The sequence below is a fragment of the Pteropus vampyrus genome, unplaced genomic scaffold, assembly GCF_000151845.1.
Source record: "Pteropus vampyrus isolate Shadow unplaced genomic scaffold, Pvam_2.0 Scaffold68, whole genome shotgun sequence".
Classification (NCBI taxonomy): Eukaryota; Metazoa; Chordata; class Mammalia; order Chiroptera; family Pteropodidae; genus Pteropus; species Pteropus vampyrus.
The window spans coordinates 4,506,058-4,524,497 of record NW_011888849.1 but is presented as its reverse complement, the minus strand read 5'-3'; the positions used below and the strand labels follow the sequence as shown (position 1 = coordinate 4,524,497).

Sequence of the window (18,440 nt, the reverse complement as noted above, 5' to 3'; positions counted from 1 at the left end):
TGCTTGTGTCACAAAAACCTCCTTTTCTTCAGGATGGCCACAAAGAGATTACTCTTCTTATAGGCCATACTATTACATACCCATCAAAAATATTTACTTCTTAAAGGCGAGAACAATAAGAAAATCATTCAACTTTTAATGGGTTAAGAAAAAAATTCTATGAGTTTCAGTTTGACCTAGACTCATCGTGAATCAGGCTATAGCATCAGTTTTTAAAATATGCAAATAAAAAGGATCCATACTAATTGAGTTAAACTGAATTCATGCTCTAGCAAAGAAATCCCTTTCCCTGAAGTAAACAGCACAGGCTGAAACTCACGGTTGGTGATGTCACCTTGAAGATGAAGAATCTGAGGAATTGGCATTGTGAGGACAACAATATCAAACTGCTCAGGGGAGGCTGTTTCCTTGAAGACTTCCCACTTGCCATTTCTCAGGTTGATCTGGGTCACACATTGTCTGAAATAGATATCAGCACCTGTTCTAGAAGCAAAATCATGTATATCATAATCAGGATTTTCCATATGGAAGACGGGGAAGAGAACAGTCACCAACTGGATCCACTTAGGAGAATTAAATGGTGCCATTTGTCCTCTACAGCCCCTGGGGTTCACTTTCTTTACTTTCTTTCTCATTAAGTGGGAATTCCTCTCCTTCTGGCACCCTTGGACCTCTCTAACAATGCCTGCTTTAGGTAAAAAAAAAAAAAATACTATTACAATTAATAATAGTAACTATAGCTCATTTTCATTAGGCATCTACAATATGTCAAAACCATGCCAAGCACTTAATATACATCACATAATTAATTTCACAGATAAAGAAACTGATTCAGAAATGTTTGGGCACGATTTAAAGCTACATCCGAGTTTGAAGCTCGTTATCACTGCAGAACAAGTACATATTTTAGTAAAAGTGTTAACAGTTCTCTCTAGTAATAGCAAGAAAGAGCAATATTCCCTATTAAAGGAATTAATATTCTCTATTAAACCTAAAAAAGTTCTCTAAGAGAAATCCAAGGACTAATTACCTTTATTAAGAAGAATCAGAATTAACAGAAATACAATCTAGACTATCTCATCACATTTTCCTTCTTTGAATTTATTATAAAAGTATTTTTAACTATTAAATAACTACTTGAGTAGTTATTTAATAGTTAATATTAAATAACTTGAGTAGTTATTTAATATTTTCTTCCTTTTTAATCTGTAAGCCTCACGAGCCAGGAATTACAGATTAAATGTATAACATATAACATATATACTATAGTACTATGTATAACATATAACATATATACTATAGTACTCCACATCTGCCAGGTATTTAATCAATATTTGTTTAAGAGAACAAATTATGAAACTAAAAGATAAGAAAACAAATCATTAAGACTCCTTGGTACAGGATATGAGGTATCACTCACCTCATATTCCAATTTTCAGAAAACTCAGATTTAGAAACAAATCCACTTTTACTTAGCCTCAGAAATAGAAAAGAAAAAAATGAAAAAGGAACAAGAGAAAAAAAGCACATTGAAAGTTAGATACAGAGAACATTTTGATGGTTGCCAGATAGGAGAGGGGTTGAGGAGATGGCTGAAAAGGGGGAAGGAATTAAAATGTACAAATTACCAGTTATAAAAACAGTCATAGGAATACAAAGCATAGCCTATGGAATATAGTCAATAATATTGTAATAATTATGTATGGTGTCAGATGTTTACTAGACTTATCAGGGTGATCACTTTGTAAGTTGCATAAATGTGTAATCACTATGTTGTACACCTGATACTAATATAACATTGTATGTCAACTGTATTTGAAAATTTTTAAATTCTTTTTTTTTTTAAAAAAGCACACTAAAAAATTCAGTTCATCATTATCTGGGACACACGTGTTCCCAGCCAAGACATATCTAGCTTAAGTCCAAACTCGGCAAACAACGAAGCTTCATTTCTGCAGCTGCTCCAACTCAATGGGATCCTTCTCATCTATGATGTCCTTCAACCATCACTGCCTTTATCTCACATTCTGACAATGATCCAAAATATCTGCATGCTTTAAGTATGTCTTATCTATTCAAAAATATTCCAAGCTCCTCCATGTCAGGTCTCCAGGTCTCATGTACCTTTACATCTTTCACTGTCCTTTGAATAATGCTACAACATAATAAGTACTCAAATTTTTTTAATCAAATGCAAATATGTTCGAAGGAACATGGTGCTAACTAGACCCTGGGGCAATCTCTCATTGAGGCAATTAGCATCACTCTGTTCAAAGATTAGAGCAGGAGCTTAAAAAAACAGTGCTTCAAGTTGCCTGAGGATTTCTCTAAGGCTCCTGCTTAGGGAAGGTGCAAATAAATAGAACTTTCAACTCACAACTATCCTCTCCTTTACTCCAACCACAGCAGCAACACTTCACTCTGTTCTATCTATCTAGGGTGCTGCATCCCCAACTTACTTGCCACACTTGCCTCACTCTGTGTCTGGCCTGGACCTCAACTAAGTAAATTGATTTTGTTTTATCCAATTATGTTTTTACATAATAATCCCTTTGAAAGGAGCATACTTTGTTATCAGTGCTGGTAACTACATTTGTGTTTAAGGGAACTGAAATTCACTGTCCTAAAAATTTTCCATACCCAGCCAAACATCCTGGCCTCAGTGGCCCCAAAGTGTTCTGCAAGGTGTATGTCAGGGGTTCTCTAAGTGTGGATCCCAGACCAGCAGCACCAGCAGCAGCTGTAAACTTGTTAGAAATGCACATTCTCAGGCCCCAACTCGGATCTACTGAATCAGAATCTCTGGGGGTTTAGGCCCAGTGGTCTGTCTAAAACAAGCCCTACCCAAGCTTGCTATGATGCACACTAAAGTGTGAGAACCACTGGAGTAGATGACAGACCCAAATCTAACACAACTGGCAAAATCACCCCAAAGGTAATATCTTCCAAGAGTCAGGGGCGATAGTGTGGTTGCTCTTACTAACCAGGAAGTTTTCCTTTCCTACAACTATGAGTGAAGTTTCTGGAATAAGTGGCATTTCCTTGTGAAAGTAATAACTTTCAAAAGGACCACATGTTCAAATCTGTAGGCTCTGAAAACTATCATTTTAAAACAGAGCACTACATAAAATTTCTCAACACTTATTTCTGAGCTTAGTAAATGTGACCACGTCCCTCATGTGTAATATTCTTCAATGATTTCCCACTGCACATAAGATAAAGAATAAAATCTTTACCATTGCTTACAAAACTCCTTCTGATCTGGCTCCTGCCTTAGTCTTGAACTTCATCGCTTACCACTTTCTCACTCATTCAATACCCTCCAGTCACAATGACTTTTTAGTTTCTCGAACACCAACTTCCTACATTAGAAGAGTTACAATTTCATGAGTCCAGTGCATGGAATTCTCATCACTCAGCTTTTGGCTTAATTCATTCTTGCTTCCCTTTCAGGTACCTGTAAAAACATAAGTTCCTCAGTGACATGTTCCCTGACATACTCTCCCCTCACTCTACTGAAACTCAGGTTAGGCCCTCTTATTACAGGCTCCTTCATAACATTCTCACTCCTTATCATTTATTATGTACGTTTTGTATGTGTGTGTAATTAGTTTAATGTCTTTCCTCCCCACTATACTCTACATTAACAAAGGCAGGGACCATATCCCTTATTTACCACTGTTTCCTCAGCATGTAACATTTAATAAGAATTTTTAAAATCTGCAATAGCTATAAACATATCAGAACACTAAGAAGGTTTAAACATTTTACAAAGGCAAATGTGTTTTTGTTATATATTTATTCAATTATATCCCCTGCCCTCCTCTAAATAGGTTTAGGGAGCAGTAGTTCAGAACTGATGAGATGAAAACTGAAGAGATATGAACAATATCTAACTAAATGCATTGCTTAAAGTAAATAGAACACTGCAAAATCAGGGCTCCCAGGCTATCCTCTAGCTTATCCCTGAAGGACACTGTTATGGATAAGATCATAATCACCCACCTGGGAGAAATTCTGATACAAAACCTCCGAGGCTTACTTCCACTACCTATATCAATTTTAGAAAGAAAATAAACACAGAAGTAAAAAGGGAGAGAATGATAAAAGTAAATATATTACCAGAACTAGCCAATGGCATCTGCAAAGTAAACCATCTTTTGTAATAAATCAACTCTGTCAATTTTGACCAGTTATATTACACATGTTGACTTTACAGATCATTAGCCAATGTCCCTCTTAAAGTAGATGGTCTCATAAAAACAAATAAATGTGGCAATATTTCTCCTATTGGTAGGCCAAACTAAACAAAAGTTTATCGTCCTGTCCTGAAAGCTAAATTCATCCTTTTATGAATAATTTAATAATATGGGCCTATTATTAAATTAGGCTCATCACTCTCCAAATGTCATAAGCAGGGGCCATCAGGTGACTGATCTCTTTGTTTGCATAAAGAAATAAAATGGCATTACTCCTTTATAACTCCTTCCCCCCGGGGCAAGGATTAAAGATGAAAGAGTGGAACTAGAGGAAGGGCACGATGAGGTTGTTCTCTTGAGCCATATGTCCTCTGGCATGTAGCACCAGAGTTGGAGTAGAGCAATCGCTTGTACTATAGGAAAAAAGTCAGGAAGGACAAAGAAGTCCCTACAAAATAAATGTTAAATCAGAGGGTATGAGCACTTCTCATTGCCCTCCATAGGACAGTTAACAGGAAAAGACAACAGGATAAGCTCAAAGGGAGTTCTGCTTCTGTTGCTTACTAGCCGAGCTACCCTAGGCAAAGTACTTAGCCTCCTTGAGTTTCATTTTCCCATTAATAAATGGGCATAATGATAACTACTTTGAATGGTTGTTGTGAGAATTAGAAATGATGTATGTAAAATGCCTAGCATAGTGTCAGATAAATAGTTAGCACTTAATAAATGATAGAGTAGCTTTTGTTATTTTGAATTTCTCTCACCCCTAAACAACAAAGAAAATAAAACAACAGAAAATAACATTTCATTCACTCAAAGAGAATATTGTATCAATGGGGAAGGCAAGCAGTTGGTAAAATCGATGTCAATAAATACAGTTTTCTCCATAATAAGCTTAATGTGAACATATCAGACAATAAATAAGAACAGAATATAAGGTCAAGAGTCACATGACTATTTCCCCTGCTCTTTACTACTTGTTCTAGAGAATTGGTCTAGTTAAACATTGGCTTTAGAGATTTGAACCTATTCTCAAGCATGTCTGATTAGACATATCCCACACAGATAATTTTCCTGGAAGTCTGGTCCCGATCTAAATGACTACTGGTGGGTTTATGAGATTGTGGGACTGTAAACTCAACTGATTCCAAAATGTAAAGTATTTTTGGAATGAATTGACAATTTGGGTTCTTATGCACTGGGGATATACAAAGGTCATCTTCATTCAAGTAGATTGTTTTTTAGACTAGTATTTAGCAAATGATTACTATGTACTCGGACAATCTTGCTTGGATTGACAATGAGAGCACTTTATCCTTTATTCCTCATAACAACACTTTGTAATAGTTACTGTTACTACTTTCATTTTTCCAACCAAAGAACCAAGGTATGGATTTTATAACTCTCCTAACATGGCATAGTGAAGAAGGGACGGTAGAACGTTAATTTGAATCCAGGTGTTCTGATTTCAGGGACTTTCTCAACTTACTTTGTGAAAACACTAATAGAATTGAAAACTTTAGAGAAGCTTAAAGGATATTTAAGGATATAACTGTAAAATTAAAAATGGTATAAAGAGGGTCTACAAATCCTATAATAAAATATCTGGATAGGGGAGGAAAAGACTCTTGAAGCATTAGAAAGATAATATTTTTTTTTAAAAAGTTTACATACACTCAAATTATGTAGACCTTGAACTCAATTATATAAAAATCCATTTCTTTAAAAAGCAGAAATAATGTCACAAATTGGGCTTACTATTGATTTATATTTTATAATGATATTTTCCTGCTATTCTTCTGTATTTTCCAAATTTTCTACTAGTAGTATGTAATTCTTTTTTTAGGTTACTTTTTGAAATAAAAAATATTTTACATAGTGATAAAAAAATCTACAAAATTCACTGTCTCAAGAAGCTGTACAAATTGGAAATATAAATAGGTTTTTACTAAGGATTGGTTAAATTAGAACTGATAATCATCTAATAAATATATTTATTAGAAATACCTATCACTATACCTACCTACTATGTATAAGGTACTGTTATATTCTGTGTAAGCTACAAATAATTAAATGTGACCTCTTTTCCCAAGAGCTTCTGCAAAAAATTTGGAAGATAAAAACATATATTTCCCCGAACACCTAACAAAATAAAGATGTATTCTGTATGTATTCAAGGACTGTCCCTCTGCCAGAATATTAGCTATGTGGGGACAGGGACTTTGGTTTGTGTACCGTTAATGCCTGAAACAGTGTCTGGCAAATAGTAAATACTCAATAAATGTTTATTGAATAAATAAATGTACGCATGCATAGATGGATAGATACATAATACAGTTAGTAAGTACTTAAGAATGTAAATAAGTATGCATATTTTACTTGGGTCAAGTGAAAACCATGATGGAAATGATATTTTAAAAAGTTATATGGTGGCAACATATGAAGCTGATGGTGAATTTCTATAAAACGTCCAATGTTCTCACCATCTGTGGTAGTTAATCTTATGGGTCATAGAATGCCCAGATACTGGGTCAAATATTATTCTGGATCTGTCTGTGAGGGTATTTTAGATGAGATTAACATTTCAATTGGTAGACTGAGTAAAGCAGTCACTAATGTAAGACAGGCTCATCCAATTAGTCCAAGGCCTGAATAAAAAAAAAAGGGGTGGGGGCTGACTCTCCCACAAGTAAAGAATTCTTCTTGCCAATAGGCTTTGAACGGGGACTTTGGTTTTTTTCTCTGCCTTCGGACTTGAATTGAAATATCAGCTCTTCCTGGATCTCCAGCCTACTAGCCTTCAGATTGGAACTATACCATCAGCTATCTGCTTCTGAGGCCTTTGGACTGGAACTAAACCATTGACTCTCTTGGGTCTCCAGCTTGCCAACTCACCCTGCAAGATATATAAAATCTCGATCTTATTGGTTCTGTTTCTCTGGAAAATCTTAACTAATATACCATCACAGCCTAAATCTTAGATAGATAAATGGTCTAATCAGCAATGGTATTTACTATGTTCTCACATTGTATATTCAATCTCACTGACCTCTCCTATGCCCAGTATCAGGGATTCTTGGGGTTTTCAATAAGTAATATTTAATGAACACCAAAACAGTAATTATTCTAAGAACAGCTTATGGAACAAAACAAATTCTCAGCCTATACCTTTCCTAAATGATCTTGATCCTGGCACTTAATTATGATTCATCAATAATCCTACTTCTGCTTTAAAATACCATTTATCATCTATTTTTGTAAAAGTCCATTTCAAAACACTCGTAAAATATATAAAGAACAAATGAAAATCCTAAGAGAAAATAAACTAAAGTTATGAATAAGACATTCACAGGGAAAAAAAATGCAGAGCTGATTAATAAAACAAATATGCATAAACTCATTAATAATTAAGTAAATACAAATTAAAACATAAAGAGATACCATTTTTCATCCTATCATATTGGCAAAAGTTAAAAAGTTTCATAATACCAAGATAGGTGGAAAGAGATGTTCTCATTCACTATTGATAATGAGCTATTCTTTAAGAAGAATAGGTAGCATGACCTAGTTAAATTAAAACACACATACCATTTAACACATTATTGTACTATTAGGAATTGGTCCTAGAGATATGCCTACAAAAGTATGCCAGCGTTAGATATGCAGCAATATTGGTATCAGCAAGAAAACAATCCTTCAACCCCCGCCCCCACAAACAACTTAATATTTACCAGAAAGTTAATAGTTAAATAGCTAAATGATGATATACATATCATGTAATACTGCACAAGTATTGAAAAGAACAAAACATAAACAGACCCAAAATATGATGGTACGATTTATACTATAATGGTGTATTAGTCAGGATTTTCCAGAGAAACAAAACCAGGAGGATATATATTTTTATGTATCTATTCCCACCTGATTCTTTCAAATAATGCTTGATAATTGAAGAAATTCCTTGAGGTGCCACGAAGTTACAGTCTCCTTCCTTCATTACCATTCCTTCAATAGGAGAGGTCAGAGGCTTCAAGATGCCATGAACTAACAGTTCATCATAAAAACTGAAATAAATCAATATATACAACATAATTATATACTGTAATTATCTCTAAAATACTATATATTCTAAGAATTCTTAGAAATTGTAATACTAAATAATAACTAGAAATTATCATATGATCAACACATATTTTTGTGTTAATAAAACATAATTCAAGTGAAGAACAGAAATGTTTTGAAAACTCATACATCTTTTGCTGACATTAGCCAAAGGTCTATTTTCTTGTATATTTCAAAATTAAAGTCAGTGAAGATAAGCAGAAGGCTATTCAGTACATCAATCTTAAATTAGTTAAGATCGACTTCCATCATAGCTCTTTTGTCCTCTCCCTCAACACCAACATAGTAATTTATATTTACTGAGTCCTTATTGTGTTCCCTATATCTCATTTAATCTTCACAACATTATGAGGCATGTATTAAAGTGTTCCTCCTTTACCCAGGTTAACCATTTACTAGTACTATCAACAATGATAATATAATAATTTCACTATATTACAACAGGCAAAGTTTAACCCTGTTAAAAATGGATGATTTATATCGTTTTACATCACACAAGCAGTAAGACTGATTCCACCCCCATTCAACTAACTCACCTTTGGTGTTTTTTGGCATAATGAGGAGTGCGGGTGATGTACTGGGCACCCAAGTCGACTGTGCTCTGTGGATTATGAGGACTGTTGGCTGTGGTCATTCTTCCCCCTTGAATTGATTCACAGGAAAATACTTTAGCGTATTAGAATGAACATTTGCAATTTATGCTATTCACCCCATGTCACCCCAAATGGATTACTTTACAGCTGTATTAGAAAACATTTTTAAATTGAAGGCTTTGTCATCTAACAATGTCAGGAAGTAGTTAAAAGACAATTTGGTCACTAATTTAAAAAAAAATTTTAAAGGACACATGAATAATGCAGCAGTGTTCAGCACTTTGCATGGTGCATTATTTTCACTACTTTGAAAAAAGGAATGAAGGGATAAAATAATGAATAAAATGTCATAATGAACCAATCAACGAATGCTTTCACTTTCAGCCAGGATTCATGAGAATAACCGTCCTCTGTAAACTACATCTTCGTAAAGTCTTGGTCAATGGACACTCTGGGGTCTCCTAATCTGGAGAAACGGGCAAAGGCATGGACAGGCCAAGATAAAAATACTCTTAGACAGGCCAAGATAAAAATACTCTTATTAGAGGCAGCGGCAGGCCCAAGCTTTGCAAATTCTGGTCAAGATTCCTCCCAAGCCGCTTGGGCCTGGCTTCCAAGTGTGCCAGGTAGTCCTGCTCCGCCGCCACCGCAGCGGGAGTCACCACCTCCAACTTCGCCCCTACTCCGGCCTTTGCCGGGCGGCGGAAATCTCCGGTCACGTGACGAAGCGCGCAGTGCGCAGGCCCGGCCGCGGGGGGAGCCGAGCTGCGTGGTTTTCTTCGCAGGGTTTCTCCGGTGGGGTCGCCCTCACCTGAGAAGCCGGGAAAGGGGCCAGCCTTTCCCCACTCCTACCCACCCCTGCGATTTGGCTATTAGACAACCTACCTGAGTCCCCAGCCTTGTCCCACACAACGAGGTGCAAAGGTCGGGCCGTCTCCTTCTTCAGGAGCGCTGCGCACAAGCTCCCTGTCAGCCCGGCGCCTACGATCAGCACCCGCGCCATGGCCCGGTGTGTCCGCGGCCACGCTGGCGGGCCTGCAGTATGTGAGGGGGCCGCAGAAGCTAAGCTAGCGCTCTCCCGGCTCCACGCTCCAGGCCGTGACCCGTCCCCTGGGCAGTCCCGCCGGCTGGCCTGCAGGGGGCAGGAGAGAGGCGACCGGAGCCGAGAGGCCGGTCAGCCCTGAAGAGAGCCGCAAACCTCCGCTTTCCCCCTCGGGTTGAGTGTTGAGAACCGACTTCTAAAACTGCCTGGCGCCATCAGATAAACTGCAAATTCCGGCCTGCTCCTCGCCTAGAAAAGCCTGGAAATCAAATAGCTTAGAGTGCGAGAACCCTCCTCGCCACGGGGCTTCTGACCACAGTGGAGACCCAGCCCAAGGTGACTAAAGGGATAACTGTCTCTATCTTGTGGGACCCTTGCTCTCTTAATATCCTAAATTTGAAAGTGGGGAGGGGAGGGACTATACAAGCGACACCAGAGGAAGCTTTCTTATAGTGCCTTAATGGCCATTATTCACATAATAGAAAAAGATTGTGGAATCAAGGAGATATTTTTCTTAAACTAGCCCTTGGGCTTTGTGTATGTTTATGTATCTTCTTGAACCTCGGTTTCTCCATTTGTGAAATAAGAACGATAATGTCTACATTCCAGATTTGTGAGGATTAAAAATATTTGATTCACCAGAAAACTTAAGACCAGTCAACTCTTCAGTAAGTATTGTTTTATGTCAGACACATTCCAAATGCTCTAAGGGCTATAAAGATGAACAAGACAAGGATTCGGGCCATTACACTTTTTTTTACCCCTAATATTACCCTAGAAATTCTCAATGAAACAACAAAAAGCAATGAGAAATGTGAACTATTAAAAAATAAAGAATTAAGTTACAAGAACATAGATAAAATTTTACCTGGAAAACCAGAGAAACTGAATATCTATAAGAACTAATAAAGTTGACAATGGTATAATGAAAACATTTACAACTTACAAGTTTTACTTTATGTCCGCATCATAAAGAAATTACTGTACATCAAATTGGTAATGGGCTAATATTACATATATCTAATAAGATAAAAACTAGAATATATGGGGTGAACATATATAGTCGAAGACATTTATAAACAAAAAAGATAGAACCGAACAGGAAAACATTGAATACATAGTAATTTACATGTAACTTGTATGTTACAAAGTACACAAGACAAAATAAAAAATAGTGAATAAATTTTTTGGAACACCCTTATTATACGAAATCTTAAAGACATAATTAAATGACAAAATCCAAAAGGAAAATGTTCATAATTGGATAGAATTCTTGAATAGAAATGTAAAATACAATAAACATAGAAGAATGTTCAAAGTTTCTATATTTAAATACAACTTAAAGTGAGATACCATTTTTCATTTGTTAGGAATTGTTTTCTTAAGTGTTACATGTCTACCTTCGGCAAGAATGTAGCAAAACCCTTTAATGTATTACTGGTGGAAGCCTAAAGGACAAGTTTACTGGAGAACAGTTTGATAGTATATCAAAAGCCTTAAAACTATGCCCTTTAAATGAGACATTCCAAGTCTACAGATTTATTTTGGGAAAATAATGTACAGATATACATTAAGATTTATGTTAAAACGTGTTTACCTCTGTTATTAAAACATTAAAGTATACAATCAGAGGTTTGGGATATGTGAAGCTACTAAAAAATGTTTTTGACTATGTAAGGATATATAGGAAACTACTCATTCTATAATCCTGGAAAACAGCTACAAAACCAGTAAAATCCCAGATTTTTGTAAACACACACACACACAAAAATATATATGCAGTATTAGAGAAGTATGAGAGGAAGAAAATGTACTTTATATTTTTGTATTAATGTCAAATATTTTATAAAGACCGTATATTTATAACCATATATTTGTTAGTTATAAATAAGATAAAGCTGATATGTTACAGAGAATAAAATAATAAGTCCCTGTCTTATAGTAGTTCATAGTCTAAAAGATGTCTCAAATTAAAAAGCTTAAATAATTGATTCTCAACCACATTCTAAAATCTCAAAATTGTCTAACTGGAAAGTCTATTTTAACTGCCCTCTGCTACCATTATTTTCCATATGTAAAGGTAGATACTAAGTTTAAGTGAGTTTGCCTAAAATTATACCCTATCTCAATGATGAGACCAGGACAGGTCCTCATGGTCTTTTGGGTGTATTCTCCTGCTCTTTTCCATCATTTCTCCTGCTTCCTCATTTATATTTATAGTCATCATCTTCCACAGTCAGGCCTGAAACTTCATAATCATCTTCAAAGTTTCTCTTTTGTCATCCTTGATACCTATCTAAAGATACCTATTCTTTTTTTTTTAACACCAAGTTGAAATTTTTCATTTTGCTAATGTACAAACAATATAATAGTTCACTTTCTGTGATTTCTAAACACTTAACCACTGAAAAGTTTTGTAAGATGCTATGTCCTTCACAGTTCAGATGCCAGAGCCCAACTTGCCTTCCTTTCTACCCACCAAATTAATTTCTTTTCAAAAGTCTTGTTGGATGTTTTCTTTGTTGGCCTCTCCATGTTGCTGCTTAATTTGAAAGATTTCATTTTCTAATTGCACAATAATCCTTTCGAGCTTGTAATTCTTACTGACCAGGAATACGCAAGTTAACTCCATTTCTCTCAATTTAGATCCAGCTGTGAGTTGCATGTTCTTTCGCTTCCAGTTTAAACCTCGAATATGTTTCCTTAACTTCCGGAGCTCTTTCTTTGCATGTTCAATCATATGAACTAGATTTTCACTATAGACTTTCCAGGCATTGCATCCATGCTGCACCATTAGATCAGGATTCTTGATTCGAACCATTTGATGCTCTAACTGGGCTATAGAATTGTTTACACATTCTTGCCATGCAATAATGTCATTTTTCTGACCAGAGGAAGGGCCTGGAAGCTCATACTGCTTCATACTGAGCAATTTAATTGGCCAAGCAGCCAGTCTTTCAAATGCATTTTTTATTATATCGGTTTCAAAAGTAGAATAATCCGGGGCTGTCAGATACTTCAGGTAGTTCTTAGTAGGCTGGTATCTGCGAGTTTCCTCTTCCACCAGCGCCGCAGCCGCTTCTCTCACACCAGGCGCTTCCTAACCTTGGTCAAAATATGGTAGTGCATCCACCACAACTTCTCTGGCCACAAACCTGTACTCACCATTCTGAGGTTCTCCTGAATTTCCTATTCTTTTTTAACCTCTTTTCCTTTGTCTCTTAAACCCAATTCCATGTAACTGTATACCAGGAAAATCCAACTGTGGTCCACTTCTACCAGCAATGTACTAAAGTGCCTGTTTTACTGCATTCTTGTCAGTTGTGGACATTTGGCATTTTGGAAAGTAATCACCAACAGAGTAATTCATTACTTAAGTTCAAGCAATCATAAGGTCTTAACTGAATTATTACAATAGTTTTCTAACTGGTCTATCTACTCCTAGTCTATTTCCTGCACCAAGCTTCTAGATCAGTCACTACCATCCTCAAAAAGATTTCAGTAGCTCTCAGTTTCATACATAATCAAGTTCAAATACTTGGTATAAAAGTATTCAGTAATAATTTCTCCAGCCTATGTTTATATCTTATCTTGATAACCTTCATACATCATGTGTTACAGCTAAATCGAATTGTTTTATGTTCTCTGAACACATCTTCAGATTTACCACTTATCTGTAGAAGTGAGAAACTTTGCTTATATTGTTCTTGAGTACAAAACATACTTTCTTGACTCGTGTTTCCAGGAGTTGTGAATTTGCATCAATTCTTCACTCTCTTCTTTTTTTCTTTTATGATCAACAATATGTTCTTGAAAAATTATCCAGAATTTGGGATTGTTATGACCATTGAATAGAAGTAACCATGGTGACTTGTGATTTCTCAGTCTTTAGAGAGTGGTATAGATACCCACCCTACCCTCCATCCCCAGTATTCAGATGGGTTATATTAGTTCAGAGCTATTGGTAACTATGGGTTTGTGGGTCCATGGTTGGCTACTGGCAGTAGTATATCTTTCTGGGAGAGCTAGGAATAGTTAGATGACCTACAGGAAGTAAGATTACAAATTATCTGGGACAGATGTACTTATATTGCTCTTCCCAGTCATTTGACCTTTTCTCTTCTATTTCTGATCTTTGCAATGCTGGCTTCTTCTGATCATTCAATTCCAGCTTAAAAGTCACCTAAAATAGGCCTTCTCTAACCACTTAAACTAAAACAGCCACCCAGTGACTTTCTATTCCATTAACCTGTTTTATTTTCTTCATAACACTTAATCACTTTTAGACGTTATCTTGCTTTTTCCCCCATTTATTTTTTTATTGTTTATTATCTTTCTCATACTAGAATTTAAATGCCAAGAGGGCAGAAACATTGTCATATTCAATACAGTATCCCTGACAACTAGAATCAAAGTTAGAATTCTTGAAGACTGAGAATTCACTTTTTGCCTAGAAAGTATACAAGCCTTTCAAAGATAATAAAGTAAGGTAAGTTGAGTGATAATTCATTTAGATGATTTCAATATTGAATACCCTTTCTCAGAGAGTGCTTTTTTATGGCATAAGATGACTGTGATAATATAAACTATGCCAGTCATCTACAACTCTGTCTGTCCCCACTTAACTATGTTATTGATAAGTTGGGTAATTATTGATAGCATATCTAACAATTTTTAAGTGGGATGAAATGAAGATAAATAGCCCATGGGGCTATTTCAAAATCAGGATTTAAAAATATTTCAATAGGCAGTCACTGAAATTTAACCAAAAGAAAATTGCACAAGGATATTCAAAGTCTTACTCTTGTGTCTAGAAAATAATTTTACAGATTCAAGGAAAGAAAGCTTACAATTTTAATTTACCCTAAGCTCATTATGAGTTAACAGTATAATAGAGCTGCCAAGACAAAAAGTATGAACCTAAGCTATGATAAATGAAATACAGTGTGTAGAACAATAGAAGTGATAGTCCCACATTATTTAGATTGGCCACATCACATCTAGAACACTATGTTTAGTGCTGGATCCCAGATTTTAAGAGAATAATTCAGAAACATACCATTCCAAAAAAGTGACCAGAATGATAAGCAGGCTTGAAATTATCTTATTTTAGCAGGTAAAGTGGATAGAGATTTCTATCCTAGAGACTATCATTTCCTTATTGTATATTCTTGGCTTCTTTGTTGTAAATTAATTCACAATATAGGCATGGATCTATTGATGAGCTCTCTATTCTGTTCCATTGACATATTTGTCTGTTTTTATGCCAATACCATACTGTTTAGATTACTATAGCTTTGTAATACAGTTTGAAAACTGTAAGTGTGATACCTCTAGCTTTGTTCTTTCTCAAGATTTACCCACAACCATTAAAATATTAGAAAATTCTGAATTTAACTATATGTTTACCTTACTAGTCAGTTTTATAGTTTCATATGTTTTCCTGTTACTTATTACCATCCTTTCATTTCAGTTTGAAGAAATCCCTTTAACATTTCTCATAAGTCCCATCTAGTGGCGATAAATTCCTTCAACTTTTGTTTCTCTTGAAAACTTTATCTGCCCTTCAATTCTGAAGGACAACATAGCTGGGTAGAATATTCTTGGTTTGCAGTTTTTTTTGTTTTTGTTTTTTTCTTTTCAGCACTTTGACTATATCATGCCACTCTTCTGGCCTGTAAAGATTCTACTGAAAAATCTGCTGACAGTTTTATAGGGGTTCCCTTTATATAACAAGTTATTTTCTTCTCTTTACTGCTTTAAGATTCTCTTCATATGTTTAACTTGTGACAATTTAGTTATAATGTGTCTTGGCGTGGATCTCTTTGGATTCATATTTTGGAGTACTTTCTTGGCTTCCTGAATTTCAATGTCTGTTTCTTTCCCTAAATTAGGACTAAGTGTTCAGTCATTTTTTTTTTTTTTTCGAACAAGCACTCTGCCCCTTTCACTCTTCTCTTTCTAGAACCTCTATAATATGTGTATTGATGTCCCAGAAAGTTTTAAGCTATCTTCAGTCTTTTTTATTCTTTTTTCTTTTTGCTCCTCTGATTGGATAAGTTTCACTGCCCTGTCTGTGAGGTCTTCTGCTTGATCTAGCCTGCTGTTAAATCCCTGTATTGAATTTCAATTCAGTTATTCTGTTCTCCAGCTCTGTCATTTCTATTTGGTACTTTTTAAGATGTTCTTTCTATGTTGAAATTCTCACTTTGTTCACATATTATTTTCCTGATCTAGGGGAACATCTTTATGACAATTTTTTTTGAACTATCTATCAACATATTCCTGCATTTATTCATTTTCCTTGACACTCTCTGTGAGTTAGGTAAAGCAGCCACCTCTCCTAGTCTTAGCATTTTCTCATGTATGAGATGAACATCATCAGCGGTGCTTACTTCTGGCTGTCTGACCTTTGTGATTACCCAAGCCATCTTTTTTTGTTCTTAGTGACTGCTAGTAGTTGAGTCTATACCAAGATCCATCAGTATCCCAAAGAGGAAAATTGCAGTTAGTACCCAGAAGCAAGTTGCACCATCAGGCAGCAACTGGGAAAGTATGTAGGAAGGCTCATTTAGTGAAAAACTGGTTGGTGGCCATTTTTGCTTGCTCCCTCTGTACTAGGCCTGTGTGTGTGTGGCGGGGGTGGGAGGGGGGATAGGTGCACCTGAGCACACTAAGAATTTATTTATTTGCTACAGTCCTGTGGGACTCCTGAATGTAAGCTCCATTTGCTATCAGAGCTAGGAAATTCTGGGATCCTGTCCTTCAAGAGGTAGCTACAAAAACTGAGGTGTCATATATATGTGCAATATTTTTCCATGAAGATACTGGAACTTTGGAGTGGGCTATAGGGAAAAGTCAATGGAGGTGTCCATAAGCTTCCTTGGTCTCTGGGGAGAACGGCAGTCAGCCATTAGATGTGTACTAAATTAAAAGCCTCAGGCAACAGCTTTTAAGTATGCAAATAGATACAGACTGAGAAATAGGCATTTCTGCCTGCTCTCTCTGTACTGAGCTCTGGATGGTAGCTGGTTAAGAACTGTTTCTTTGTCCTCTACATTCCTGTGGGATTCCCCACAGGAGTAGAAACCCCAAGCAATTTTGGAACGTGTCTCTTGGGTGGCAGTCACAAAAGCTAGGGTGAAGACATGTGTATAAGCATCTTTGAAGGAGATACTGGCAACTTGGGGTGGGCAGGAGGTAGAGGATGCAGGGCATATCTGTTGGCTTTCCTGATCTCTGGAAAGAATCTGAGTCAGACCATAGAGGCTTGCTAAATTAGAAGCTTGACTCTCAGGCAGTTTTTGAAGTATGCAAATGGACCTTTTAGGAGAAGACTGAGAGATGGGAGTATTTTGCTTGCTTCCTCTGCACTGAGCCCTGGAGCGATAGATGCAGTGAGTGCCCTTGCCCATTAATAACTGTTTGTTTGCTTTAGTCTGTGGCTCTTGAATATTGGCTTTCAGACATAGATGTTTTGGAGGCCCGTTGCTAGGGTGAATGACTTAAAAGTTGGGTCCCTAGATGTGATGTTCAAATCCTTTGCCCCTTAGGAAAAAGCTGAGGGTTTAGGGACCCCCTCCCAACTATATGATGTTGTGTCAGGTAAGATTTATGGCAAGAATGTGTTTTAGACTTTTTTTTACCTGTGTTGATCTGGGCATTTTCTCATTCATCAGATGTGTAGAAGTCTCTTAGCTAGTTTCTGGATTTCTGTCAGAGGGAATTGCTCTATGTATTCAATTCAGTGTGTTCACAGGAAGAGAGCCATTCAGGAGCCTCCTCTGTTGCCGTCTTTAAAAATTGCTTGAGTTATTCTATCATTTACATGTAACTCAAGATTTCACAAAATTAACATTACCAAAAGTCCTTCTATTCCTATCTACTTAGGTGAACAAGGTATCTTAGCAGTTATAAATTTTTCCTAAGCATTATTTCAACCATATTCAACTCATTTAGAAATGGTATGCTGTCCTAATCACTCAGTCAAAAATATTCTCTAATTTTTTTAGTATATTTTCTCAAGACCTGTGGTTATTCATAAATTCATAAATGCATTATTTGCACTTTAAATATTTGAACCTTTTCTACATTTTTTTTTTTACATATTGTTATTCACTTTCAATTTCTGTTGTGGCCTGAGAACATACTTTGTAATATTTTAATATTTTTTGAAATTTATTAGTACTGTTTCATGGCTAAGATGATCTTTCTTAAATAGTCTCTGTGCACTTGAAAAAAAATGAGTATTCCGCACTTATCATGTTGTATTTTATAAAAGTTAATTCAATCAAGGTTTATTCTAGTCTTACTCAGATTTTTCTATAGCTATACTAATACATCAATAATTCAGATCTCAATTAACTTGCAATATATGATAAATCTCTCAGAATTGGGCAAAACATACTATAACAGAGACTTCAGAGAGAGAATTTATGCTATAAAATAGAGTAGTTGGAAAAGCATGGATTTTTGAATAAAAGA

General features: G+C 36.0%; 2 protein-coding genes and 1 pseudogene across 3 annotated transcripts in view; 1 reads left to right on the top strand and 2 right to left on the bottom strand.

The window, feature by feature from the left end:
• RNLS (renalase, FAD dependent amine oxidase) overlaps positions 1-10,051 on the bottom strand; it is a 244,351-nt gene extending 234,300 nt beyond the window's left edge. For both annotated transcript variants that reach the window (XM_011361614.2, XM_023531459.1), the window contains exons 1-4: positions 9,800-10,051; positions 8,858-8,963; positions 8,121-8,263; positions 320-478 (exon numbers count right to left, since the gene is read on the bottom strand). In XM_011361614.2, coding sequence (XP_011359916.1) covers positions 320-478; positions 8,121-8,263; positions 8,858-8,963; positions 9,800-9,917 — 526 coding nt within the window. In that variant the 5' untranslated portion in view covers positions 9,918-10,051. The remainder of the gene's footprint in view (positions 1-319; positions 479-8,120; positions 8,264-8,857; positions 8,964-9,799) is intronic.
• Positions 10,052-10,186: 135 nt separating this feature from the next.
• Positions 10,187-18,440, top strand: part of LOC105293140 (lipase member J) — a 29,698-nt gene continuing 21,444 nt past the window's right edge. Inside the window, exon 1 of the mRNA XM_011361642.2 lies at positions 10,187-10,292. The gene's annotated coding sequence lies outside the window, so the exon portion shown is untranslated. The remainder of the gene's footprint in view (positions 10,293-18,440) is intronic.
• Positions 12,451-18,440, bottom strand: part of LOC105293127 — a 12,364-nt pseudogene continuing 6,374 nt past the window's right edge.